Source organism: Heptranchias perlo, chromosome 1, assembly GCF_035084215.1.
Source record: "Heptranchias perlo isolate sHepPer1 chromosome 1, sHepPer1.hap1, whole genome shotgun sequence".
In the NCBI taxonomy this organism is placed as follows: domain Eukaryota; kingdom Metazoa; phylum Chordata; class Chondrichthyes; order Hexanchiformes; family Hexanchidae; genus Heptranchias; species Heptranchias perlo.
Window position 1 is genome coordinate 29,400,266 of NC_090325.1, and position 26,364 is coordinate 29,426,629.

At 43.9% G+C, this 26,364-nt stretch overlaps 2 protein-coding genes across 2 annotated transcripts in view; both read right to left on the bottom strand.

Moving 5' to 3' along the window:
• Positions 1 to 15,929, bottom strand: part of LOC137320985 (lipoxygenase homology domain-containing protein 1-like) — an 87,374-nt gene extending 71,445 nt beyond the window's left edge. Inside the window, exons 1-8 of the mRNA XM_067983057.1 lie at positions 15,739 to 15,929; positions 12,070 to 12,262; positions 10,490 to 10,650; positions 9,087 to 9,381; positions 7,164 to 7,315; positions 4,117 to 4,250; positions 1,072 to 1,220; positions 532 to 636 (exon numbers count right to left, since the gene is read on the bottom strand). Coding sequence (XP_067839158.1) covers positions 532 to 636; positions 1,072 to 1,220; positions 4,117 to 4,250; positions 7,164 to 7,315; positions 9,087 to 9,381; positions 10,490 to 10,650; positions 12,070 to 12,262; positions 15,739 to 15,918 — 1,369 coding nt within the window. The 5' untranslated portion in view covers positions 15,919 to 15,929. The remainder of the gene's footprint in view (positions 1 to 531; positions 637 to 1,071; positions 1,221 to 4,116; positions 4,251 to 7,163; positions 7,316 to 9,086; positions 9,382 to 10,489; positions 10,651 to 12,069; positions 12,263 to 15,738) is intronic.
• Positions 15,930 to 17,741: 1,812 nt separating this feature from the next.
• LOC137308557 (lipoxygenase homology domain-containing protein 1-like) overlaps positions 17,742 to 26,364 on the bottom strand; it is a 48,184-nt gene continuing 39,561 nt past the window's right edge. The window contains exons 12-16 of the mRNA XM_067979180.1: positions 23,465 to 23,551; positions 21,624 to 21,759; positions 20,221 to 20,375; positions 18,001 to 18,161; positions 17,742 to 17,826 (exon numbers count right to left, since the gene is read on the bottom strand). Of these exons, the coding sequence (XP_067835281.1) occupies positions 17,742 to 17,826; positions 18,001 to 18,161; positions 20,221 to 20,375; positions 21,624 to 21,759; positions 23,465 to 23,551 (624 nt within the window). The remainder of the gene's footprint in view (positions 17,827 to 18,000; positions 18,162 to 20,220; positions 20,376 to 21,623; positions 21,760 to 23,464; positions 23,552 to 26,364) is intronic.

Below are 26,364 nucleotides of genomic sequence, written 5' to 3' on the forward strand. Positions count from 1 at the left end.
CCCGTGCTGCCAGTAATGATAGCTGCCGTATCTGCTTGCTTACCATGGACATGCACGTTAACACTGACCCTTCAACATATGCTGCTAATTAACTTGAAAAAAAGGGATATTAACATTTCTAGAAGTAAAAACAGAAAACATAGGCTATAATTAACTATAATAGTTACTACTTTTTATAACTAACCCCCGAATAGATTACTTTTTGTAATCTTAAGTCTTTTCTGTTTCTGAAGGCCCTATTTTCAGTTTCACTCCCTGTACCTCACACTATTTACCCAGGTGAGAGGGCAACTAGGTGGTGTGCATCAGGCTGTTCCCAATGCAGCTCTGCAACTGGTCACTGGGACGTGTGTGAGCACAACCCATGGGGAGGGACGACTCTCCCTCCCTCCCAATTTTCACACCGCTTAGTGCCGTACGCTGCTGCCGCACTCAATACTGGATACTTAGCGTGCATAGGACTGTGGCAATTGGTTCTTTCCTAGGAATCTTTCTTAAGTTTGTCCAATTGAAATGTAGAAGCATTCTTACCTGTGTCATCCTTCTCGCCAAACAGGATGATAAACACGTTGGCGTCTGTCCCTGCATTCTTCTTCTCCCCAGTTTTTACCCTCATAGTGTAAGTGGTGGATTGAGCTGTTGGGAACAAAAGGGTTTTGGTTATTTATTGAACAGTGTCCAATTTGGATAACCTTTACTGAAATCAAACAGACTTTGGTGTCAACAGGATGCCAGGCTGGGTCAGTGTCCGCTTTCTCTATAGAGGTACACTGCTGAAAGAGCGTGCATTTATATAGCACCTTTCAAAACCTCAAGACATCCTGTAGCACCTCACAGCCAATGAAGTACTACTGCACTGAAGTGTCAGCCTAGATTATGAACTCAAGTCTCTGAAGTGGGGCTTCAGACTACCACTGAGCCAAAGCTGACACCTAAGGAAGATACAGAGACAGCAAAATGCGTAAAAATTATATGCCGAGCTATGCCGGTGGTGTGAACTTCAACACAAACACATCATTTCATTTGTGAGGCCGGAAAAAGGGACTTGTTTTTTTCAATAACTTTTTTCACCTTTCTGTTCAAGGCCTAGTGTTGCCTGAGATTGCTCATCCGTGTCCAAATCTTTCTTCAGGAATGCCTCATCCACGGGAACGAGCTCTCTTGCTGTCTGGCCATCATCCTCATCAACAGCTAACCATCGCTCACAAGGGAAGAAATACCTGGTGAAGTAGAACAGTAACTCATTCCTAAAAGATAAGGCATCATTTGTGAGGCCTGCAATAAGGAACGCATTACTGACTTCCGTCTGACGATGCCTTTCCATCTCCATGATAGTTTCAAGTTAATCTGTGCATTAAATAGGAAGTTCACATTACTGCATTTTCCCATCAACCATAATGAAGGTTGTTATAAAGGAAGATACTTGTATCCTTATTGGCTTTTTATTGCCAAGGATCTGCATTGATTGAGTCTTGCCCTAGTGAGTGTTGATTACTACTGACTATCTCTGATTGATATAATGTGCCCAAAACACCATCATTAATTTGGGACTGGGTGCCCATGGGAAAATGGTGTTGGCCAAAAAACATTGGCAAGCCAGTAGGCAATAATAGGGTAGAGGCTGGGTATAGTAGCCTAGTGGTTATGGTACTGAACTTTTAATTAAGAGGTTGAGAATTTAAATCCCACCACAGGAAGTTTGGAATTGAATTCAATAAATCTGGTAATCTGTGGGCTAACACCAGAAAGTTGACCATGAAAACATCTGCTTTATTGTAAAAACCCAACTGGTTACAAATGCTCTTCAGGGAAAGGAATTTGCCACCTCTACCTGGTCTAGCTTAATGTAAGGAGTCTTACCACACCAGGTTATAGTCCAACAGCTTTATTTGAAATCACAAGCTTTCGGAGGCTTCCTCCTTAGTCAGGTGAGTGTGGGATTCCATAAAGGTACAGCATATATAGTCAGAGAACAATGCCTGGTGATTACAGATAATCTTTCCAACTGCCCGTTATCAAAGCAATCAAAGGAATTGAATAGTGTTCAGACAGAGAAACATTACATACAAGACTACTGAATACACAAACGGTCAGAACACAAAGACAGAGAGAGAGAGAGAGAGAGAGAGAGAAACATCCGAAAGGAAGAGAAAGAGAGAGAATGACCAGTTGTATTAAAAACAGATAACTTTTTTTCGCTGGTGGGGTTACATGTAGCGTGACATGAACCCAAAATCCTAGTTGAGGCCGTCCTCATGGGTGCAGAACTTGGCTATCAATTTCTGCTCGACGATTTTGCGTTGTCGTGTGTCTCGAAGGCCGCCTTGGAGAACGCTTACCCGAAGATCGGTGGCTGAATGTCCTTGACTGCTGAAGTGTTCCCCGACTGGGAGGGAACCCTCCTGTCTGGCGATTGTTGCGCGGTGTCCGTTCATCCGTTGTCGCAGTGTCTGCATGGTCTCGCCAATGTACCATGCTCCGGGGCATCCTTTCCTGCAACGTATGATGTAGACAACGTTGGCCGAGTCGCAGGAGTATGAACCATGTACCTGGTGGGTGGTGTCCTCTCGTGTGATGGTGGTATCTGTGTCGATGATTTGGCATGTCTTGCAGAGGTTGCTGTGGCAGGGTTGTGTGGTGTCGTGGACGCTGTTCTCCTGAAAGCTGGGTAATTTGCTGCGAACGATGGTCTGTTTGAGGTTGGGTGGCTGTTTGAAGGCGAGTAGTGGAGGCGTGGGGATGGCCTTAGCGAGGTGTTCGTCGTCATCGATGACATGTTGAAGGCTGCAAAGAACATGGCGTAGTTTCTCCACTCCGGGGGAGTACTGGACGATGAAGGGTACTCTGTTGGTTGTGTCCCGTGTTTGTCTTCTGAGGAGGTCTATGCGATTTTTCGCTGTGGCCCGTTGGAACTGTCGATCGACGAGACGAGAGTCATATCCCGTTCTTACGAGGGCGTCTTTCAGTGCCTGTAGGTGTCCATCGCGTTCCTCCTTGTCTGAGCAAATCCTGTGTATTCACAGGGCCTGTCCATATGGGATGGCCTGTTTGACGTGGTTAGGGTGGAAGCTGGAAAAGTGGAGCATCGTGAGGTTGTCCGTGGGCTTGCGGTAGAGTGAGGTGCTGAGGTGCCCGTCTTTGATGGAGATTTGTGTGTCCAAGAATGAAACGATTCTGAGGAGTAGTCCATGGTGAGTTTGATGGTGGGATGGAACTTGTTGATGTTATCGTGTACAAAATCATCGGGCAGACATTGATAGCCAAGTTCCGCACCCATGAGGACGGCCTCAACCGGGATCTTGGGTTCATGTCATGCTACATGTAACCCCACCAGCAAAAAAAGTTATCTGTTTTTTATACAACTGGTCATTCTCTCTCTTTCTCTTCCTTTCGGATGTTTCTCTCTCTCTCTCTCTGTCTTTGTGTTCTGACCGTTTATGTATTCAGTATTCTTGTATGTAATGTTTCTCTGTCTGAACACTATTCAATTCCTTTGATTGCCTTGATAACAGGCAGTTGGAAAGATTATCTGTAATCACCAGGCATTGTTCTCTGACTATATATGCTGTACCTTTATGGAATCCCACACTCACCTGACGAAGGAGGAAGCCTCCAAAAGCTTGTGATTTCAAATAAAGCTGTTGGACTATAACCTGGTGTTGTAAGACTCCTTACATTTGTCCACCCCAGTCCATCACCGGCATCTCCACATCATGGTCTAGCTTAATGTGATTCCAATACCACAATATGTGGTAGACTCTTAATGCCTCAAGGCAACTGGGTTGGTCAGTGGATATAGCCTTGTTAGTTTTGCCCACATTCTAAGAACAAATTTTTTTAAAACTTAGGAAAATTCTTTTTCCCCTTGTCGCTTTCTCAATATACATTAAAAAGAAATGTATACCTTTATGTAGATCTTTTAAAAATTTAGACTCCCAGTTTGACAAAAAAGGAGATTTTTGCTCCAGATAAATAATTAATTCAGTTTAAAAAAAACATGGAGGAATAGGAATGAGAAACGTGTTTGCTGTATAATCTGCAAGCTGTAGAAAAATTTCTGATATTGTACAAAGACTATAATTCCAACCCTTTCATTTTGTACACATCAATACTCACGTAGTGTCATCCTTCCCATCGGCAATTTCCACCCTGTCCAGGAACCAGGCTGCATATCCTCCTGAGTTATCGTGTCGAATTCGTAGTTTCTTTAAGACGCCTAGGTCAATGGCTTTGACCAAAAATATATCTTCCTACATTGAAAAACAAACTACAATAATAATATTTTTAAAAACACTAGTGTTCTAGAGCGGCATTAGCGTGGGTCTAGGAGTAGGCAACTACGGGGAATCTGAAGATTAGGGAGGCAGGGAACAAGAGAAAAAAAGAGCAACAATTAGAGGGTAGCATCCCCTCCTATACCGAACAGCAGCAATACATAACATACATAGAATCATAGAAAGTTACGTTACAGAAGGAGGCCATTCAGCCCATCGTGTCTGTGCCGGCCGAAAAAAAGCTATCCATCTTAACCCCACTTTTCAGCACTTGGTCCGTAGCCCTGTAGGTTACAGCACTTCAAATGCACATCCAAGTACTTTTTAAATGAATTGAGGGTTTCTGCCTCTACCACCCTTTCAGGCACTGAGTTCCAGATCCCCACCACCCTCTGGGTGAAAAAATTTCTCCTCAGCTCCCCTCTAATCCTTCTACCAATTATTTTAAATCTCTGCCCCCTGGTCACTGACTCCTCTGCTAAGGGAAATAGATCCTCCCTATCCACTCTATCTAGGCCCCTCAATTTTATATATCTCAATTAAATCATCCCGCAGCCTCCTTTGTTCCAAAGAAAACAATCCCAGCCTATCCAATCTTTCCTCATAACAAATTTTCCAGTCCTGACAACATCCTCGTAAATCTCCTCTGAAACCTCTCCAGTGTAATCACACCTTTCCTGTGCCTCAGCTAATAAAGGAAAGTATTCCATATGCTTTCTTAACCACCTTATCTACCTGTCCTGCTACCTTCAGGATCTGTGGACATGCACTCCAAGGTCGCTCTCTTCCTTTACACCTCTCAGTATCCTCCCATTTATTGTGTGTTCCCTTGCCTTGTTTGCCCTCCCCAAATGCATTACCTCGCACTTCTCCGGATTGAATTCCGTTTGCCACTTTTCTGCCCATCTGACCAGTCCATTGATATCTTCCTGCAGTCTACAGCTTTCCTCCTCACTATCAACCACATGGACAATTTTTGTATCATCTGCAAATTTCTTAATCATGTCCCTTACATTTAGGTCTAAATCATTTATATATATCACAAAAAGCAAGGGATCTAGTACTGAGCCCTGCGGAACCCCACTGGAAACAGCCTTCCAGTCACAAAAACACCTGTTGCCCATTACCCTTTGCTTTCTGCCTCAGCCAATTTTCGATCCAACTTGCCACTTTCCCATGGATCCCATGGGCTTTTATTTTTCTGATGGCTGATGACATTTTAAAAATTCACTCTTGGGATGTGGCAAGGCCAGCATTTATTGCCCATCCCTAGTTGCTCTGGGACGGTCTTCTTCTTCGACCGCTGCACTGCATGCGGTGGTCCATCCATTATTTTTTGATCTTGTTATTCTTTTTAGCAGTTTGATACAACGGAGTGGCTTGCTAGGTTACTACAGTGGGCAGTTAAAAGTCAACCATATTGGTGTCAGAATGGAGTCACATATAGGCCAGACTGGGTATCAACAGCAGGTTTCCTTTCCTAATGGACATTAATGAAGCAGTTTGGGTTTAACAACAATCCGAAAGCTTTATGATCACTTTTACTGATACCAGCTTTTTAATTTCCAGATTTTCTAAACTGAATTCAAATTCTCAAACTACTATGGTGGGATTTGAACTCGTATTCTCTGGATTATTAGTCCAGATCTCAAGGATTTCTAGTCCAGTAACCTAACACTACACTACCGTACCCGCAGCCAATGGGCAGGAGTCCTTGCCTTCTAATGGGAGTCAAGTGGCGCAAAATCTTTAAAACAACTAGGGCATGATAGTCCCTCTCCTGATGTGGGTGCAGACAGGTGCAGTACCTGATGTTTGTTCCTTTCACCCTGACGTGGCTATGCCTGCATTTGGTCGGCCAGTAGGCTTGTTGCACCCGAGGCGCACGCCAGTTCCTGGCAGAGTCTTGCTCCAGAAAAGGGGTTGGGAATACACGTGCAGTGCAGGGCAGAGGGGCCTGCAGCTGTGGGCCTGGCCACCCGGCTCATGCCTGCTGACTATTGGGAGTACAGTAGCCTCGTAGCTACTATATTGGACTAGTCACCCAGAGGCCGTGTGTTCTAAATCCCACTGTGGCAAGTTGTGAAAATGACTTCTATAAATCTGGCACTTTGTGGGCTAGCACCAGAAAATGACCACATAAGCTGCCATTTTCTCATTAAAAAACCCAACTGGTTTGCTAATGTCCTTCAGCTTGGCCTCTAAGTAACTCCAATTCCACACTATGTGGTTGATCCTTAATGCCTTAAGGGCAAATAGAGATGGGCAAAAAAGCAGCACCTGGAAGCATCCAGATCCAAAGCTGCTTGGGGAGGCTGGAGGAGAAATGTAGTACTTAAATTTCCAGGCCTCCTTTGCCTTGCTGCCTACCTCCCTCAGATCCTCCAATTTGAGGGGGATTCAGGCACAGAGCTAAGCACCACTTCTTCTGGTGCATATAATGTTGGAGCCCTTCTGACAAAGCTAGAGTGAAATGAGACAGGAGGGACGGGAACCTCTGCAAGTCCTGTGCTCAGCCTGCCCCCACCAACCCCCAACCCCAGCCAAGAGATCCTGTGCTTTCTGCCTGTCATGTGTGGATTTAGATAGTGTATGCCACTAGCCAGTCAAACTTGTGAGTCCTGACACAACGTCCAACCATATACACTACTGGCAAGGATTGCTGGATCGTGGAATCCTTGGCAAGGAAGTCTGAGGCCAATTGAGTGACCCCTATGGTCATCTTGGCTAAATCAGCTAATCTAGCAGTGACCAGAGATCGAGCCTGGAACCTTCCTGGTGTAATGTCTCTGGGATACCGCATGGTGCATTTACGCAATGAGCAATCACTAGAGATGATAAAACACTCCCCTACCCACCCCCACCTCAATTACCACAATCGTATTGTACCTGTCCTCTTTCAAACTTGTTGAACTGGTTTGAGTTCTTGAGGCGACGTTCTCCTGTGTCTGTTGTCTCACCGTAAATGTTAATGAAGACGTTGGCATCTGTTCCCGCGCCCATTACATTTCCAGTAAACACGTGAACCATGTATGAGTTCTCTGTAAATAGAAGCAAACTCTGTTGATACCTCAGGTTTCGACCGGTTTCCACAGATGTTGTGATGATTCAATTCTAATAAAATAATTTTTCAAGAAATGTTGGTTCAGAGGGAGCAATTTTACTCCAACCAACCTGTTGGGAAACTGACGGGTTCGGGTATAGCGCTGGTTTTACACCCCGCCCGATTTTACTCTCGGTAATATTGGGTGGGGTGTAAAGCCGGCATTCCACCCGATCCCGTCAGTTTCCTGATGAGCGGGTTAGGTTAAAATGACCCCCTTACTATCAATTGTGAATTAAACTTTAGGCCATTGTTGATAATACAGCACAGGGTTAGAGAAGATACAACAAAGGGATCAGATTCTCTTCAAATGGGTAGGTTATTTGAAATGGAGAAGGATGGGAGAATTAAGGGGCCTGCGTACAAAATATGTAGGGAAAGAGGTTCAATGTTAGGAAGAAGGAGCTGAAAATCCTCAGCACTTCTGGCACAATCTTGCAGCGCTGGAAGGGAAGGATCCAGTGTAACCAGGCCCCAGGCTTATGTGAGGGATACTACGGGCCTTGGAAGGGCCAGAGATTCCACCCATTCCTTACAAGGCCAGCAGCGTTGGGGGGGGGGGGGGGGGAACTCCCATCACAGGGAATTATTGTAACCCCGCCCCGCAGAGGAATCCCATATAAGATCGGCAGCAGTATCAGGCGTACCAGCCTGTCTAAGGGTCTTGCAATAGAACACTTTTACACCATCAAAAATGCCCAGGGGAAGTACAGGACAGGTTAGATGCAAGTGAAGCTTCCTCTACTTTGTCCCAACAATCTGCCTTAACCCCAACTGACTGTTTCTCTATTGCTTGTCTGATGACCGGATGCCTCAATATATTATATATAATAGATTAATATTTAAGTAGATATGGAGACTGCTTAGACTTCATCAGTGAAATTAAGTTGAATTAGCATTGCCACCTTTTGCTGGGTCAAAACCAGACAGAGAGCTATGGGGGAGAAACTGGTTCCAGTTGCGAAAAACGGGTGCAAAAAGTACCAATATCGGGCCGTAATGGCCTGTGCCCCAAGGATGTCTGAAAAACGTCCAACCTAATATTGAGTCGTGTGATTTTTCAGGGATCCCTGGTGGTTGTTTAAAACAGGTGTTAGGCCTCTTACCTATGTTTTAAAAGTAATATACTGTTTTAAAAGCCCTTATGCTAAATTGGCCGGCCTCAGCAGAGCAGCACCAGGCCTGCTCCGCTCAGTGATGTTCAGGTGTCGCTGCGGCTAAGCAGCTGCAATCTACAAAGCAGTGAGTACGGTGTTTTTTTGTTGAAATTTTGATGGGCAGGGCCTGCGATCAGCACCCCCTCCTGTTGTCCTTCCCCCCCCCCCCCCCCACTCCCTGTGATTTACCCAAGGGCCGCTGCCGACAAGGCAAGCAGCCCGAAACTCATCCTTTTGAAAAGGGCGAGGTGCCTCAGCAGGTGCCAGCATCTCACCCAAATTATTGAAATGAGGCCCTTGGCCCAATTTCAGGTGAGCCTTGGGCCTCCCAGTTGGAGCTCACGCTGCCTGTCCATTGTTGGTTATTCGCCCGAAAATGGGCCATATCCAATTTCTACCCCAGGGTGTTTTTGTGTTACCTGCAGCGCTCTGTATGCTGCTCCATAGTGTAAATGGAGCAGATTCTAGTCCGTGGAGAGCTGACACATGTAACTTGCTATTAGACTTTACTTCAACATTGAAAATTGACAACATGGCCACCTTTACACCCACCTTCAAGGTCATCAGCATCCTCTGGCAAGAGCTCCACCACCAGCTCTCTGTCTCCCTCATCACTGGCAAGCCAGCGCTGACAGTTGAAGGTGTAGGTCTCCATTATCTCCTCCTGCTTGGCATCTGCATCCCCCTCAACTTTCTTCTTCTTTTTCTTTTTCTTCTTGTCATCCTCCACGGCCCTGAAGTTCAGTCGATTGATTGTGACCGATTCCAGAAACCAGCCGGGAGCCACACCGCTTCCATCATGGCCGATCCGGAGTTTGATCAGTTTGCCAACATTCATGGCCTCAATCTACGTACATCAAAATCAACTGTTTCAGTGAGATTGCAGAGAGTTTGAGTACTCTATAACAACAGGCATTAGAAAAGCCTGGTGGAAAGAGGCCTATGAAAATCAGCTCACTGCAAAGACTCTGCTTTCACTGCTCCATTTTCTTGCCCCTTTTTTTAGCTGCTGGGGGTGGAGGGTGCGAGGCCCACCGATCGACTCCTGGTGTGTGGGTTTGCACGGCTGGGAGCAGCCCCGGTGGACCCACTAGATTTGTTCAGGCTAGCTGCTGGAAAGACCTGGTTTTTTTTGTTACTTTGGCCGGCCTTGATGGGCCTGGGAGGTTGCTTTGGAGCTGCTACTGGCTGTTTGGAATCCATGTATTGGAGGCATCACGGAGCTTCCGTGTGTATCTTCCCCAGTACTTTTCACTGCCTCACTTAGCTACATCAAGCTCTTTTATTGCCTTTTCATTGCCTTGTTGAGATGATCTTCATACACCATCTGCCAGTTTCCAACTCTTTCCAGCTCCATATGCATGATACAACTCACCACTTTACCTGACCACCTGGTGTAGTTCACATTAAACCGTAGATGTGTGAGAATTTCCTCAAATGAACATTGGGGAAAATTGGAGCCATCGCAGTCGAATTCTGCCAAAAATTCATACTTATTCCTCCAACGCCATCTCTCTTTCTAGCTGTTCACTTATTCTGAACTAGACTATATGCAACCTTGACATTTAGTTTGATACAGAGCTGAGCTTCATGTTCTATGTCCCATCCATCACAAAGAACAATTATTTTCATCTTCCACAAAATTGCCTGCCTCTCTCCCTATTTATCCTCCCAGTGCTGCTGATCCCAATATCCACACTTTCATCACCACTAGAACTGACTCCTCCAGTGCCCTCCCTGCTGGCTTCCCGACCTCCATAAACTCTAAATCTTTCAAAACGTCACATACAAAAGGCAGCCACCCTCTTAGGTCTAATTGCAACATTGCTCACCAGAACTAGCCCTCTGAGTCCTCTGTGCATATTGTATACTAAGGCAACAGTGTATGAACATGTGACCAAAAAACAATTGTAATAATAAAAAAATAAAATATTAATTAAACTTTCTTGAGCTACCTTATACAGCTCAGTTGCTCCTCGCTCGAAATTGTCCGAACGACTTCGGAGGCTGATTAATTCCGTCTTTCCATGCTCTCCATATATCTGGATGAAGACTTTAGCATCAGTGCCAGCTCCACTGATGTCACCTGTGTGCACCTCTACTTCATAGTTTATTACTGGTCAAAGACACAGGAAATGGCAATAAGATACACAAACACTCCTTATTGAATTGGGCTAGTGCATGCACAACAAGACAACCCATGGAAATGTATTGACATGAGGGTGAATTCACTGATGTCACTCTTCCAGCAGGGAGCCACACTGGAAGGTAGTGTGGATTGGAGAGCCGACACTGCAGTGTTGTAGGCCTATCTCTGTTCCACTCTCCCTTTGAGCACAGTTCCCCACTGGGAGTGCAGGATCGGTAAATTTACCCTCAGGTATGTTTGCACACTGGAGGGCACCGGTCTAAAATCGGCAGGCTTCAAACAAGACTGGACAGCAGTCGACTTCTTCTGTGCAGAGAATTAGGTAACATTAGCAGATTCCCACAAAAAGTAAGCAATTAACACTTTTTGCATTCAGTGCCATTGAGAAACACACTTGCAGACATGAGTGTGCTTTGGAGTCAACTAAGGAAAGTGGATTTTTTTTTAGAAGTGGTCCTAAGAAGGGCCATGTGTATGATCCCTGTTGTCAGAGGATTGAGTCATGAGGAAAGATTAGAAAAGTCTTCAGCCTTTCGGGAAGCGAATGATAGAAGATCTTACAGGGATATATAAGATATTAAATGGAATAGAAAAGGTTAATCTGGAGCACTATTTCAAATTAAAACCATGGCTGTAGGACAAAAGATATAGGTACAAACTAGTGAAACGTAAGTTAAGGATTGATGTCAGGAAACACTCCATCACTCAAAGAGTGATCAATAACTGGAAAGGTCTTTTGTGTACAATAGCAGAGAAAACTTCTGCAGTTTTTCAGGTGACAGTGGATGCAGTAATGGTGGGACTGTACGTTTCTATGGAAGGATGAGCCAGAATAACTGAATGGCCTCCTTCATCTGTATGTATCTTTGTGAAAGGCATCAAGGCCCATAGTGTAGACATTCATCAAGGGTGAAAAAGCATAGCACAGATGTCAGAGTTAATCAAAAAATAGTTATTCGTGATGCTGATCTTGGGTTTTAAAAGCTTATAGGTCATCAGGGAATAACTGTGAGAAGTATGGAGTTCCACATTTTTGAGGTCTTGAGAAAGAATGAGTTGGAGTAGGAGACAGTGACATTAGTCTTGATTTCAACACACTGAAGATGAAGGGAAAAAAAAGATCATGTAGATTCAGCATATTTGGAGCTTAGGAAGAACAAGGATGTTGGGCACCAAGTGAGAGGACAGATTGATCAACACTGAGGTAATGAGAAGGAGGGCATTAATGGCTTGCATGTACCCATCTTAATGCTTTAAACACAGAAACAAAGGGTAAATACGGAATACAGCAAGCGTGCAGATATTTCCCTTTAAAACATTTAGAGTCATGCAGCAATGTAGATGAGAATCCTTTCCTTTCAAATTTGTCTTAGTTCATATCCTTACATTTCTCGATCTCCGTGATCTCACTGGGGTATATTTCAATCTCAGTCTTGCCATCTGATTCATCCCTGCACAGCCATCGGTGAGCAGGGAACATGTACACCTTCCCGTGTGTTGGAACCTTAACCTGAACGCTGTCCAGGAACCAACCAGCTCTCAGTCCTACGTTATCGTGTCCAATCAACAAACGGTTTAGCTTTTAAGACAAAAAAGTTAAATTATCAACTCTTTGAAACCTCAAAGGATCAATAACCACCCTTCCACTACATTTAAAAACATACACATTCATGGAATGAGTAAGGCTATTTGGCCCTTCAACAGGCCATGTATAATCCACCTTATCATAGTGTCTATCCCAACCACTTAATCTGATGAGGGAAAGTTTCAACATAAATGCTTCCTGATTCCAAAGTATAATCAAGCAAAACCTCCACTACGCTCTGCCCTCTTGAGGCAACACCAACCTTCCCCCAACATGAGCAGCGCAGGATCTATCGAGTCCATGGATTATTTTGCCTCAATCTATATCTATTCTTATAACTTATTTGCATTACTCAATGTGATTTTTGGGGGGAAAGGCGGAGGGGGTAGTGTGATAGTTCCATTTTCCGCACCAACTATCTCTGACTGAGACTTCAAATTTAACACCAATTACAGGTAGTTCCAAATTAATGACAGTTCTGTGCTTCAGGCCTGTGCACACTAAGAACTGGATCAAGAAGCCAACAGAGAAAAGAAACTGTCATCCCACCAGTGTATGCTGGATTCAAAGCTAGGTACCAGAGGTGAAAGAGTGCCCTAACCCACTGCACCATCCAGTCCCTAGGAATAATCTCATCCACCACACTATGTTGCTGCTTGTTTACAGCAATTTTCTCCCCTCAAACATCCTTTGTTGAGGGAAGAAAATGTCACTGCACTGCTTTATGCTATCTTGAGCAAGCTTCAGTGACACTGAAATCACCAGAAATAATCTTTAATGAAAACTATGTAGACAATGTGGATCAGATGGAGCGCAGGTGATGAAAAGTCAAGGGATAAGACTTGCATCTGACAAGTAGGCTGATGTGAGCAATGATGTTGCAGGTGAGTTATAGTCAGCACTAAACCTGAAGTATGAGGATCATCTCTCAAAATGAGATTAAGGCAATAACTCACAAGCCACAATGTCACTTTGCCACTACAGCATCATAAGTTAAATCTGCATTGAGACAGAACAGACAACTCCTTTGTGACTGACTGCAATCCTTTTTAAGAACATAAGAAAGCATGTAGCAAGAAACAGTCATCAGACCAACAACTTGCATTTACATAGCACTTTTAATGTAATAAAATGTCCCAAAGCACTTCGCGGAAGTGAAATCGGGCATGGAGCAGTGATGGGAGTTAGGGAAAGTGACTGAAGGCTTGTACATATAAGGAGACAAGACAACTTACATAATGTCCTGAAGCCCATTGTGGAGCTTTTATCCTCTGGTACCACGAGACAACAAGTCTTTGGAATACTGAGCTAAGGGTAGCTAATATAAACTGAGGGTAAAGGTCATGGAAGGAGTATGATGTAATGGTCTTGTAGCTGATTGGTGAAAGCGAGATTATGTAACACAAAATTAGAAAGGTTGAGGGTTGGCCACCCAGCTACTGAACTCAGCAACTGTAACGTGAGGTCTCTCACAGCCTTTGCATCGTCCTGTGTCTTGTCTATGGACATCATTTCCTCTAACAAATCTATGAGCACCAGATTCTGCATCTAGAACTCTCATTCCTGGCACAGAGACAATAGCTGCAAGCTATGTTATTCACCAACAATATAGGTTTGAAGCTCAGCTTGGGTCAAACAGGACATTGAGGTTGCTCACCACTGGGTTCAGACTTAATGATCAGCAAGGGAGGGGATGGAATCAAGGGTCAGGCTATGAAGGTTTGGTGGAAGCTAAACAAGATGGCTTTGGTCTTTCTGATATTAAGTTAGAGAAAGTTCTTGCTCATCCATAACTTGATGCTGGAGAAGCAGTCAGACAAAATATGGTCACAGAGCTGACGGTGATGGCAGAAAGATACGACTAGGCTTCATCAATATACATTTAAGGTTGACCCTCTGCCTACAGATGATGTGATCAAGGGCAGAATATAGATGAGGAAAAGAGGGGAAAGATTGAAACTTGGGGCACATCCTAGGTGACCATCTGGGGGTAGAGGAAGAAGTCACTGTAGGAGATGTGCTACCTACATTGGGATACGAAAAAATGGAACCAAGCAAGGGCAGTACTATGGAAGCAGACCATAGTGGAGAGACCATGGAGCAGAGTGGAATGGTCACCAGGCTCAGCCGAACATGGTGGATCACTTTTGTACATGATTAAGGGAGGTGGCAGTGAAGTGTGAATTCCAGAATATAGTAGGAACATAGAAACAGGAGTAGGCCATTCAGCCCCACAAGCCTGTTCCGCCATTCAATTAGATCATGGCTGATCTGTATCTTAACTCCATCTACCCAACTTGGTTCCGTAACCCTTAATACCCTTGCCTAACAAAAACCTATCAATCTCAGTTTTGAAATTTTCAATTGACCTAGCCTCAACAGTTTTTTGGGGGAGAGAGTTCCAGATTTCCACTCCCTTTGTGTAGATAATCAAATTATGCTACAAAGAAGTTCTGTTCACAGTAATGTCAAACTTGGATTTCAAAAACCTGTAGATTGTAGGAGGAAAGAAAAGACAGAGAGGTAACAAGTTCCAATTTTGAGTTCCGGAGAAAGAGTGGGTTAGAGAAAGATATTGCATGATGAATTTTGATTTCAACACAATGGGGGATGGAGGGAGAAGAGTATGTAAAATGGTATATTTGTAGCTTAGAAGAAACAAGAAAGTTCAGAGCAGCACAAACCGTAGTAGCATTGATAAAATAGGGAAAGAGGAAAAGTTGCAATGGAGGGAGAGATTGGATGCTAGCGGTGAGAATTACTTCAGTAAATGAGTTAGTCTGTAGTAAAGTCAAGCTATTATTAGTATTATTATGGTTGCTGCTTATTATAAGCCGGTAATTTTAACTTTTGGCGGTGGAGTAAAATGGGCAATATTGGATTGGCCGCCCACTATACACCATCGTCTACAATGCAAAGGAAAATCGGGTGAAGTGTGTGACATGCGGCTGATCCAATATCGCCTGTTTTATGCCACCGCCAAAAATTAAAATTATCCCCAAGAGTTTAAAGTTAAAAATATAAATTACAAAATGATTCTATCTATTTTGTTCTTAAGCTCAAAGTTCATTACTATCCGTGAAATAATAGACAGGAAAGAAGTGGTGTACTGTTTAAGATGGTAGGCTAGAAATTCCTGTCGGCCATATTGGCGATCAAATGCTTAATGCACTTTTATGACAATCCTTTGTCCACCGTATTGGACCTTTAAAATAAATGGGTTAATGGCTGCATTGAAATAACGGACAAAAAAATGTCATAATGCATTGGACGTTCGTTCTCCAATATGGCCAACAGTAATTTTTAGGTTTATATTGTGTAATTGTATGTGTGTCCAGCAGAGGGAGGATGGAGATCTTGCACATAATGTTGTCTTTCACTGGATAAATTCCTAGCTGGGATGTAGTTAGTCAGCAAGTTATAAAATAGCTCAGAGGCTCGTTCTGCAAGCAGTACCAACATGTACTTACTTTTCCAATATCCATTGTCTCGATGATGAAAACATCCACCCGCCCTTGTTCAAAGTAATTTCTCAGGTCGTTGTCAGAGACGACTAGGGGTTGCTTGCTGGTGTCTCCCTTCTCTCCGTACAGTTTGATGAAAACTTTTGAATCACTACTGGCTCCTGGCACACTTCCTGTCTTCACCATGATATGGTAACTGATATCTGAAAATTCCATCCGAGAAACAAAAATTAGCGAAAGACCACTGCACAGGCTTCACGGGTGAAACAGAGAAATAAAGACTTGCATTTGTATAGCGCCTTTCATGACCTCAGGACCTCCCAAAACACTTCACAGCCAATGAAGTACTTTTTGAAGTGTTGTAATGTGGGGAATGCGGCAGCCAATTTGTGCACAGCAAGGTCCCACAAACATCATGATAATGAACAGATAATTTGTTTTTTAGGTGTTGATTGAGGAATAAATATTGACCAGGACACCGGGGAGAACTCCCCTGCTCATCTTCGAATAGTGCCATGAGATCCTTTACATCCACCTGAGAGGGCAGACGTTTAACGTCTTGTCCGAAAGACGGCACCTCCGACAGTGCAGCACCCTCAGTTCTGCAATGGAGTGTCAGCTTGGATTATGTGCTCAAGTCTTTGGACTTGAATCAATGACTTTCTGACAGAGACAAGAGTGCTACCCATTGAGCCAAGGCTGACACTGGTATGATGATGAACTAGATGTTTCATTATGCTGCGAGAGTCCAGCAAGTAAGAAGGCAGCTAAGTAAAGGGAGTTTGGCCAGAACTGTAGTGTGAGCGGGTAATAGTAAATTATAAATTTTGACTAGTTAGGTATTAACTGGATTTTTTTTGGACTAGTTTGACTGAAAAGATAGCTGTTAATTAGGTGTGAAAGTACTGGTGGCTGGGTGTGATTTTTATTTGATTGGCTGTTTTTGGAAGTGGCATCTGTGTAAGATTTGGCTGTTTGTGTTTCGTGTTAATTTGAGAGGATTTATGTAGATTGTATAAATGTGAGGCAATTGAGCTGTGAAAGGCTAGTGGAGTGAAAAGCCAGCTCAGTGAGTAGAAGGAATTTGGTCTGAACTGGAGTTCAGCACTGAAGTTGGCTTGAAGCTACTTTCAGTTGTAGAGTTTTGGAGTCCTTTGAGTTCATTTATTATGGCAGGACAGTAGAAACTAGTGTTGCTGGAATTTGCGTTATAAAGGAATTTCTGGAAACTATCAAGTAAATTTTCATCTTTCAACAATCAGCCCACCATCAAAAATTGAAAGCTTTCTGCACTGCTTTTTGACAGGTTTCCAGCAGTCCCTTTAAGACCAGTTGGCTAGGCCACCCAACACCTGGTAAACTGGGCAAAGTGTGCATGGCTCACACTCAATCCATTTGTACCTGAAAATTGCAATTGGGTGCCTGCACTAGCGAAGGACCCCGTTTTGCATATTTAAGCAGCCTCCCTCCTCTTCATGTGGGTACGCTGCTCGCCCGTTTAGAAGCCCACCAGCTAATTGCTGGCTGCCCATTTTTCAGGTGAGAAACAGATGGCCGGCAGTTGAAAATCACTCAGTCATTTTCCTGGCTCTGGAAACATGCAGTTGTGCAGAGTGTGCGGGCTCAGGCTGCACCGAGGTTCGAAAAACAAGGAGCAGAAGGGTTATGAGTCTATTATGCCGCAAATGTGTCACAGTCCAACATAACCTGGTAGTTGTGTTTTCAGAATAGGCTATCTGGGCTTTTACAGCACCCATGCTGTACAGGCTTGGATTCTATACAGCCTTTAAATACAAATTTCCCATTGAGGTAACACTTCCCCCTCATTGTGGGCACATCTCTCCTTTAAATGAAAATTCCCCACTGAAGTGGCACCATCCCTTCAAAAAGACAATCTTAATTAAAGTTACACCTCTCCTTTAAATGTAATTTCTCCGCTGAAGTGACCAGGCACCTTTAAATAGAAAGAAATTTGGTTGACTCAAATTTACAAAGTTCAGACAAAATCCTTACTTACTTTTCAGCATCGGTGTGTCTCCTTTTGGAACTAGCTCGCGAACAATTTGACCATCATCTTCACTTTTATCCAGCCACCTGGTGATGAATAAACAATACGTTTTACTTTATTCCACCTATTGCTAAATCCCTTTTCTCTTCCCCCCTTCCACCACACAGAAACATACATGTGTGCACAGACATGCATACACAGACCCATACACAGTAATGATATCCTTTAAGATGGATCAATTAGCAGTTAAAAATAATAACCTGTCGCATGGGAATTCCACAGCCTGGGATTCGGGAGCTCCTTCTTCTTTCACGATCACCTTGTCAAGGTACCAGCCACAGCTCCCACCTCTCCCATCATGTCCTATTCTCACCCTCGTCACCTTCTTCAGACTTACTGCCTCAATGATAAACTCATCCGCCTGGATATAGGGAACACATTGATGGTTTGTACATTTAGACTGGGTAAATCAGGGTAAAATTATTGAGACAGGGTAAATCAGGGTACAAATATTAAGACTGGGTAAATCAGGGTACAAATATTAAGACTGGGTAAATCAGGTTACAATCACTAAGACTGGGTAAATCAGGTTACAATCACTAAGATTGGGTAAATCAGGTTACAATCACTAAGATTGGGTAAATCAGGTTACAAATATTAAGACTGGGTAAATCAGGTTACAATCACTAAGACTGGGTAAATCAGGTTACAATCACTAAGACTGGGTAAATCAGGGTACAAATATTAAGACTGGATAAATCAGGGTACAAATATTGAGACTGGGTAAATCAGGGAACAAATACTGAGACTGGGTAAATCAGGGAACAAATATTGAGACTGGGTAAATCAGGGAACAAATATTGAGACTGGGTAAATCAGGGAACAAATACTGAGACTGGGTAAATCAGGGAACAAATATTGAGACTGGGTAAATCAGGGAACAAATACTGAGACTGGGTAAATCAGGGAACAAATACTGAGACTGGGTAAATCAGGGAACAAATACTGAGACTGGGTAAATCAGGTTACAATCACTAAGACTGGGTAAATCAGGGTACAAATATTGAGACTGGGTAAATCAGGGTACAAACATTGAGACTGGGTAAATCAGGGTACAAACATTGAGACTGGGTAAATCAGGGTACAAACATTGAGACTGGGTAAATCAGGGTACAAACATTGAGACTGGGTAAATCAGGGTACAAACATTGAGACTGGGTAAATCAGGGTACAAACATTGAGACTGGGTAAATCAGGGTACAAACATTGAGACTGGGTAAATCAGGGTACAAACATTGAGACTGGGTAAATCAGGGTACAAACATTGAGACTGGGTAAATCAGGGTACAAACATTGAGACTGGGTAAATCAGGGAACAAACATTGAGACTGGGTAAATCAGGGTACATCAGGGTATAAATATTGAGACTGGGTAAATCAGGGAACAAATACTGAGACTGGGTAAATCAGGGAACAAATACTGAGACTGGGTAAATCAGGGAACAAATACTGAGACTGGGTAAATCAGGGAACAAATACTGAGACTGGGTAAATCAGGGAACAAATACTGAGACTGGGTAAATCAGGGAACAAATACTGAGACTGGGTAAATCAGGGAACAAATACTGAGACTGGGTAAATCAGGGAACAAATACTGAGACTGGGTAAATCAGGGAACAAATACTGAGACTGGGTAAATCAGGGAACAAATACTGAGACTGGGTAAATCAGGGAACAAATACTGAGACTGGGTAAATCAGGGAACAAATACTGAGACTGGGTAAATCAGGGAACAAATACTGAGACTGGGTAAATCAGGGAACAAATACTGAGACTGGGTAAATCAGGGAACAAATACTGAGACTGGGTAAATCAGGGAACAAATACTGAGACTGGGTAAATCAGGGAACAAATACTGAGACTGGGTAAATCAGGGAACAAATACTGAGACTGGGTAAATCAGGGAACAAATACTGAGACTGGGTAAATCAGGGAACAAATACTGAGACTGGGTAAATCAGGGAACAAATACTGAGACTGGGTAAATCAGGGAACAAATATTGAGACTGGGTAAATCAGGGAACAAATACTGAGACTGGGTAAATCAGGGAACAAATACTGAGACTGGGTAAATCAGGGAACAAATACTGAGACTGGGTAAATCAGGGAACAAATATTGAGACTGGGTAAATCAGGGAACAAATACTGAGACTGGGTAAATCAGGGAACAAATATTGAGATGGGTAAATCAGGGAACAAATATTGAGATGGGTAAATCAGGGAACAAATATTGAGATGGGTAAATCAGGGAACAAATATTGAGATGGGTAAATCAGGGAACAAATATTGAGATGGGTAAATCAGGGTATTGACATGCTGGTTAAGTCAGGATATAGACACTTTGGATAAATAAGGGTATAGATAGACTGGATAAAGCAAGGTACAGTGAGTTGCTGATAAGATTGCATATATTGTACTCACATTGCCCTTCTCAAATTTATTGACGTTATTCTTGCTGTCGTAAAGCATCCGTTCCCCTGTGTCTCCCTGCAAGCCGATCAGGCAAATAAAGACATTGGCATCTGTGCCGCTGCCACTAACCTTGCCAGTGCAGATGATAATCCGATACTTCACCACTACAAGGAACACACACAGAATCTCAAGAGTATCAGGGATGTTGAATTTGTCCTGATTTTACATTGAATTCTACAGCACAGAAACAGGCCATTCGGCCCAACAGGTGTATGCCGGCATTTATGCTCCACACGAGCCTCCTCCCACCTTACTTCACCTCACCCTATTAACATAGCCTTCTATTCCTTTCTCCCTCATGCACTTATCTAGCTTCCTGTTAAGGCTTTGGGGTCCGCTTGGCAGGTTTTGGCTTTAAAGTTGCAGTGCTCCAGTGGTGCCCAGAGAGTTTAGATTACTGACCTGCTGTGGCACAGAGCAGCAGCTGTTGATGTGCAGTGTTTCCCTGCACATAGTGAGCTTCCATCAACACTAGGTCATCAGAAAACGAAAGACACTCACTTTCCCAATTGTGAACTGGGGAAGACAATGGGATTTGCTGCTGAAGGGGCTGCAATGCATCACCTAATAGCCATCCATACCCTAGGGGCCGGTTATCTTCCTACTGTCACAGATGGGAAACAACACACATCATAGCACAACACGGAGGAAGAGATGAGCACAATAAATGAGGGGTGGGGGGGGGCGGGCGAGGAGAGTGAAGTAATATAAACAAAAACTATAAAAAGTTGCAATTCTCTGCAGTCCAACAAATGGCTCTACAGCAGGAGGGGGGGGTGAAAATAGTGGTGGTAATTTTGACTTTGGGTGATAGTGTAAAATGGGCAATATTGATTCAGCTGCCCGTTATACTCCTCTCCTGATTTTCATATCCCAATAATAATGGATGTGTAATGAATTGCTAGCACCTGTTTTACACTTCTACCCAAAGTCAAAATTACCTCTGGTGATTCTTCTTCTGATGTTTCTACCACCCCCCACCCCCTTTCTGTTTATATAAAGCAGCACCTTGGTGTAGAGCCTTCTTGGTGCACTGATGTGCTTTGGTATTGAAGTGTTAAGATATGGGGAAGGAAGAAAACGCTGAGTGGAAGCCAGGTACTTCTCCTTCAGGAGGGAAGGAAAGAGCAGTGGGTACGGTGTGCACAAGTGCCCAACAGCAACATTGGCAGAGACCTGTGTGGAGAGTCCACCTCCCTACCCTTGCATCCGGGGAATAGTGCAAAGCCAACGGGAGATCAGATACAAGGGAAGGGAGTAAGGAAATAAATCAAAACAGCAGCAATAATAACAAACAAAAAATCATTTCTATCAGTTTGAATACAGTCTGTCTGGCTTTTTTCCCCACTCACAGGGCAGGACTTCATCCACGTAGTCTCCTTCAGCAGGCAGCTCCTTTATGATTTCATTATCATCTTCATTGATGTCCAACCATCGCCCGCATTTGAAATTATACTTCTCCTTTGTCAGCGATTTCAATAAAGTCACCTGCGGTAAATTAAAGCACATACACACATAGTGCTTGTGCCATTAGCTGGACCCAGACACAGATCTGCCTGGTAACAGTAAATCACCAGAATTAAATCTCATGTAATATTTATATCTGTTTATTCACTCATAGGAACCTAGGAACAGGATAGGCCTTTCAGCCTCTTGAGCCTGATCCGCCATTCAATTCGATCATGGCTGATCTGAACTCACACGTGGCTTTAACAACATTCAGTAGATTTCCCATGGCATTGTTTACGTGCAGTCGAGGGCCTGGAGTGCGGTTTCTGATATTTGCTTCAAAGTCACAATGGACATGTACCCCTGCTGTTCACCACTCACTGATTTCCTGTTCACTATCACTACTTGGGGACCTGAAACTCAACAACTGCCTTTGCCACTTGAGTCTCGCACACACTGTAATATTGGTACCCACACTGTCAATGGGGGCATTCTGCTTCTGGATTTGTAATCTGACTCATCACTGCCAGACCATTCAGAAAGCAAAGAGGAACTATCTGCCAGGGAGTGTGATATTATAATGAGGGGGAGAGGAGCGCAAACAGAAGTTAAATTAAAACTAAAGGTATAAAAGTGACTTGGCTTAGGCAGAGGGTGCGAGCAATCCATCAGGAAATGCAGCAGAACTACCACTGGGTGATTCTCCCTCTGATTTTCCCTTATTATAGGAAAGCTCCTATCTACATTCTGTGTTTTTCCTTGATGGTATAGCCACCATCAAAAAAACCCAACTGGTTCACTAATGCCCTTTGGGGAAGAAAACCTGCCGCCCTTACCCGGTCTAGCCAGCGATGCCCACATCCCGAGAATGAATTAAAAAATATATATATATATATCTCAACAGGCTGCATTTTACTGGGAGCATTGAGAAACTTGAGCAGGGATTTTAACTCCCGGGCACAAAGCCGGGGGAACATGGCAGACTTTCCTCCTGGGCGTTGCCCTGGGAAGGCTGATCACTTTCTACAGCCGGGCTTCAGTAACATATTGTCATCCAACTGCCCACCTGAAACAGGCATGAAGAGGCAACTGGTCATCTCCCGCCCTGCAAACATCAGATCACTCAGAGGCCGTCCATTGGCAGTCGGGTAAGTCAGGGGAAGTGTGGGGGAGGGGGCTTCAGAGGGTTTCACGGGTGCGAAGGGATTGAAGCCTGGAACGGCAGAGGCCCAAATTTTCCTTATGTGGCCCCACAGAGGAAAGTTTAAAACCTACCTGACAAGCCCTCCGCTTCCGCTCCGGCAGCTTTTACTGGTGGCATCCATGGTGGAAACCTCAACTGCCTGGTTTTTAAACAGCCGCGGGGCAGTATCCTTGCAGGAAAAAGTACCCCAGGGATATTAACTCCCGATCTGCCCAGATTCCACTGGATGGAGTGAGTTAAAATCCCCTCTTTGGAGAAATTGCATTGGGTGAGAAAGGTAATTCAGAGATTTCTCTGAGCCTAGTGTACCCACCAGCAACCTTGGTTGAGCAAGTGATGGTGTCACTGAAATTCTGCATGGAAGGGACAGAGTTTCAGGCATTGACAAAGGTTTGTGTTGAACGTGAAACCCATAGAAATAAAAAGGGGAGAATCCACAACAGGGCAGATTGCATGTGGCCTATGGAAGGAGTGGGTTTGTTGGATGGAATGGCCTTTTCTTATCCATGCATTTTTATGTTCTGCGTGTTGGTGACTCACTTTATTCAAATGCCAACCAGCGAAAGGATGCCGTTTCTCGTGCCAGATTCTGAGCTTGTAAAGGGTTCCCAGGTCTGGGAGTTCAATCTGGATGAGGCAAAAAAGTAAATCTTTAACAATCAATCCGCACAGGATCTTATCCTACATAACACCTGTCTATTTCAATCACTGACTTTCAATATGTAATGTTCTGATTGGCTTAAGCTTGGCTGAAAGTAGCCAGGCCTCACTGAGGACACTCCCACAGATACATTGCCCCGTGTCAGGGATGTAACCAAATCACTGCCTTCAGTGTATCACTGATGGCAGTAGACTACTCTTCCAGCATTATGAAGTTTGAGGCTTAGAGGCTTAAGGTCGATACACCGTGATCTTTGGAAGCTAAAATACCTAAAGGTGTGGCTCAGAGCGGTAGAAACTATATTGAAAAATAATAGTGAACTCTGTACTGTACTGAACAGCTGTGGATTTAGAAGCACTGCCTATGCTCAAATTTCTCTTCCTAGTCTGTACTGAATTGCTCAACTCAGCTGCCTTTTCTCAATTTTCTAGAAAGAAATGCTTGCATTTATATACGCTGGGAATTTTCTCGGGCCTTCCGCTCTGCTGCCATAACTTTGGTTAACAAGAATCCAAAGAGCTTCTACAAATACATAAAGGGCAAAAGAGTAACTAGGGAGAGAGTAGGGCCTCTTAAGGATCAACAAGGTCATCTATGTGCGGAACCACAAGAGATGGGTGAGATCCTGAATGAATATTTCACATCGGTATTTACGGTTGAGAAAGGCATGGATGTTAGGGAACTTGGGGAAATAAATAGTGATGTCTTGAGGAGTGTACATATTACAGAGAGGGAGGTGCTGGAAGTCTTAATGCGCATCAAGGTAGATAAATCTCCGGGACCTGATGAAATGTATCCCAGGACGTTATGGGAGGTTAGGGAGGAAATTGCGGGTCCCCTAGCAGAGATATTTGAATCATCCACCGCTACAGGTGAGGTGCCTGAAGATTGGAGGGTAGCAAATGTTGTGCCTTTGTTTAAGAAGGGCGGCAGGGAAAAGCCTGGGAACTACAGACCAGTGAGCCTGACATCTGTAGTGGGTAAGTTGTTAGAGGGTATTCTGAGGGACAGGATCTACAGGCATTTGGAGAGGCAGGGACTAATTAGGAACAGTCAGCATGGTTTTGTGAGAGGAAAATCATGTCTCACGAACTTGATTGAGTTTTTTGAAGGGGTAACCAAGAAGATAGATGAAGGCTGTGCAGTAGACGTGGTCTACATGGACTTCAACAAAGCCTTTGACAAGGTACCGCATGGTAGGTTGTTACAGAAGGTTAAATCTCATGGGATCCAAGGTGAGGTAGCCAATTGGATACAAAATTGGCTTGACGACAGAAGACAGAGGGTGGTTGTAGAGGGTTGTTTTTCAAACTGGATGCCTGTGTCCAGCGGTGTGCCTCAGGGATCGGTGCTGGGTCCGCTGTTATTTGTTATTTATATTAATGATTTGGATGAGAATTTAGGAGGCATGGTTAGTAAGTTTGCAGATGACACCAAGATTGGTGGCATTGTGGACAGTGAAGAAGGTTATCTAGGATTGCAACGGGATCTTGATAAATTGGGCCAGTGGGCCGATGAATGGCAGATGGAGTTTAATTTAGATAAATGTGAGGTGATGCATTTTGGTAGATCAAATTGGGCCAGGACCTACTCCGTTAATGGTAGGGCGTTGGGGAAAGTTATAGAACAAAGAGATCCAGGAGTACAGGTTCATAGCTCCTTGAAAGTGGAGTCACAGGTGGATAGGGTGGTGAAGAAGGCATTCGGCATCCTTGGTTTCATTGGTCAGAACATTGAATACAGGAGTTGGGATGTCTTGTTGAAGTTGTACAGGGCATTGGTGAGGCCACACTTGGAATACTGTGTACAGTTCTGGTCACCCTATTATAGAAAGGATATTATTAAACTAGAAAGAGTGCAGAAAAGATTTACTATTATGCTACCGGGACTTGATAGTTTGACTTATAGGGAGAGGTTTGACAGACTGGGACTTTTTTCCCTGGAGAGTAGGAGGTTAAGGGGTGATCTTATAGAAGTCTATAAAATAATGAGGGGCATAGATAAGGTAGATAGTCAAAATCTTTTCCCAAAGGTAGGGGAGTCTATAACGAGGGGGCATAGATTTAAGGTGAGAGGGGAGAGATACAAAAGGGTCCAGAGGGGCAATTTTTTCACTCAAAGGGTGGTGAGTGTCTGGAACGAGCTGCCAGAGGCAGTAGTAGAGGCGGGTACAATTTTGTCTTTTAAAAAGCATTTGGACAGTTACATGGGTAAGATGGGTATAGAGGGATATGGGCCAAGTGCAGGCAATTGGGACTAGCTTAGTGGTATAAACTGGGCGACATGGACATGTTGGGCCGAAGGGCCTGTTTCCATGTTGTAACTTCTATGATTCTATAACACCTCGTTTATGTGCGTAAACAGGGTTTCTGCTGAAATTACAGAGGGACAGCAGGGTAAGCCCCGAGGAAATTCCCAGTACTGGTTCCTTTCATATTCTCAAGTCCTGGAGTAGGGCTTGAAACCACAATCTTCTAACTCAGATGTGAGAGCGCTACAACTGAGCCAAGCTGACTCGTACTAAAGTTACAGATGGATTCACCTCCTGTTCCTCAATTCTCTAGTACAGGAAGTGACTATTGGTGTTAGTACAAGAGAAATGTTTTGAGTAAGTGCCTATAAGTGATCGTATGGGAGGAACTCAATAAATATCTACTAGGGATGGTATTCGAAGAAAGTCTAGGCTGAGCTGAGATGGAGATTAAGGTAACTGAGGATGAGGAGTCGCTAAGTGCATAGGCTGAGAGAGGACATCTCAGAGACAAACTCAGGGTGCGGC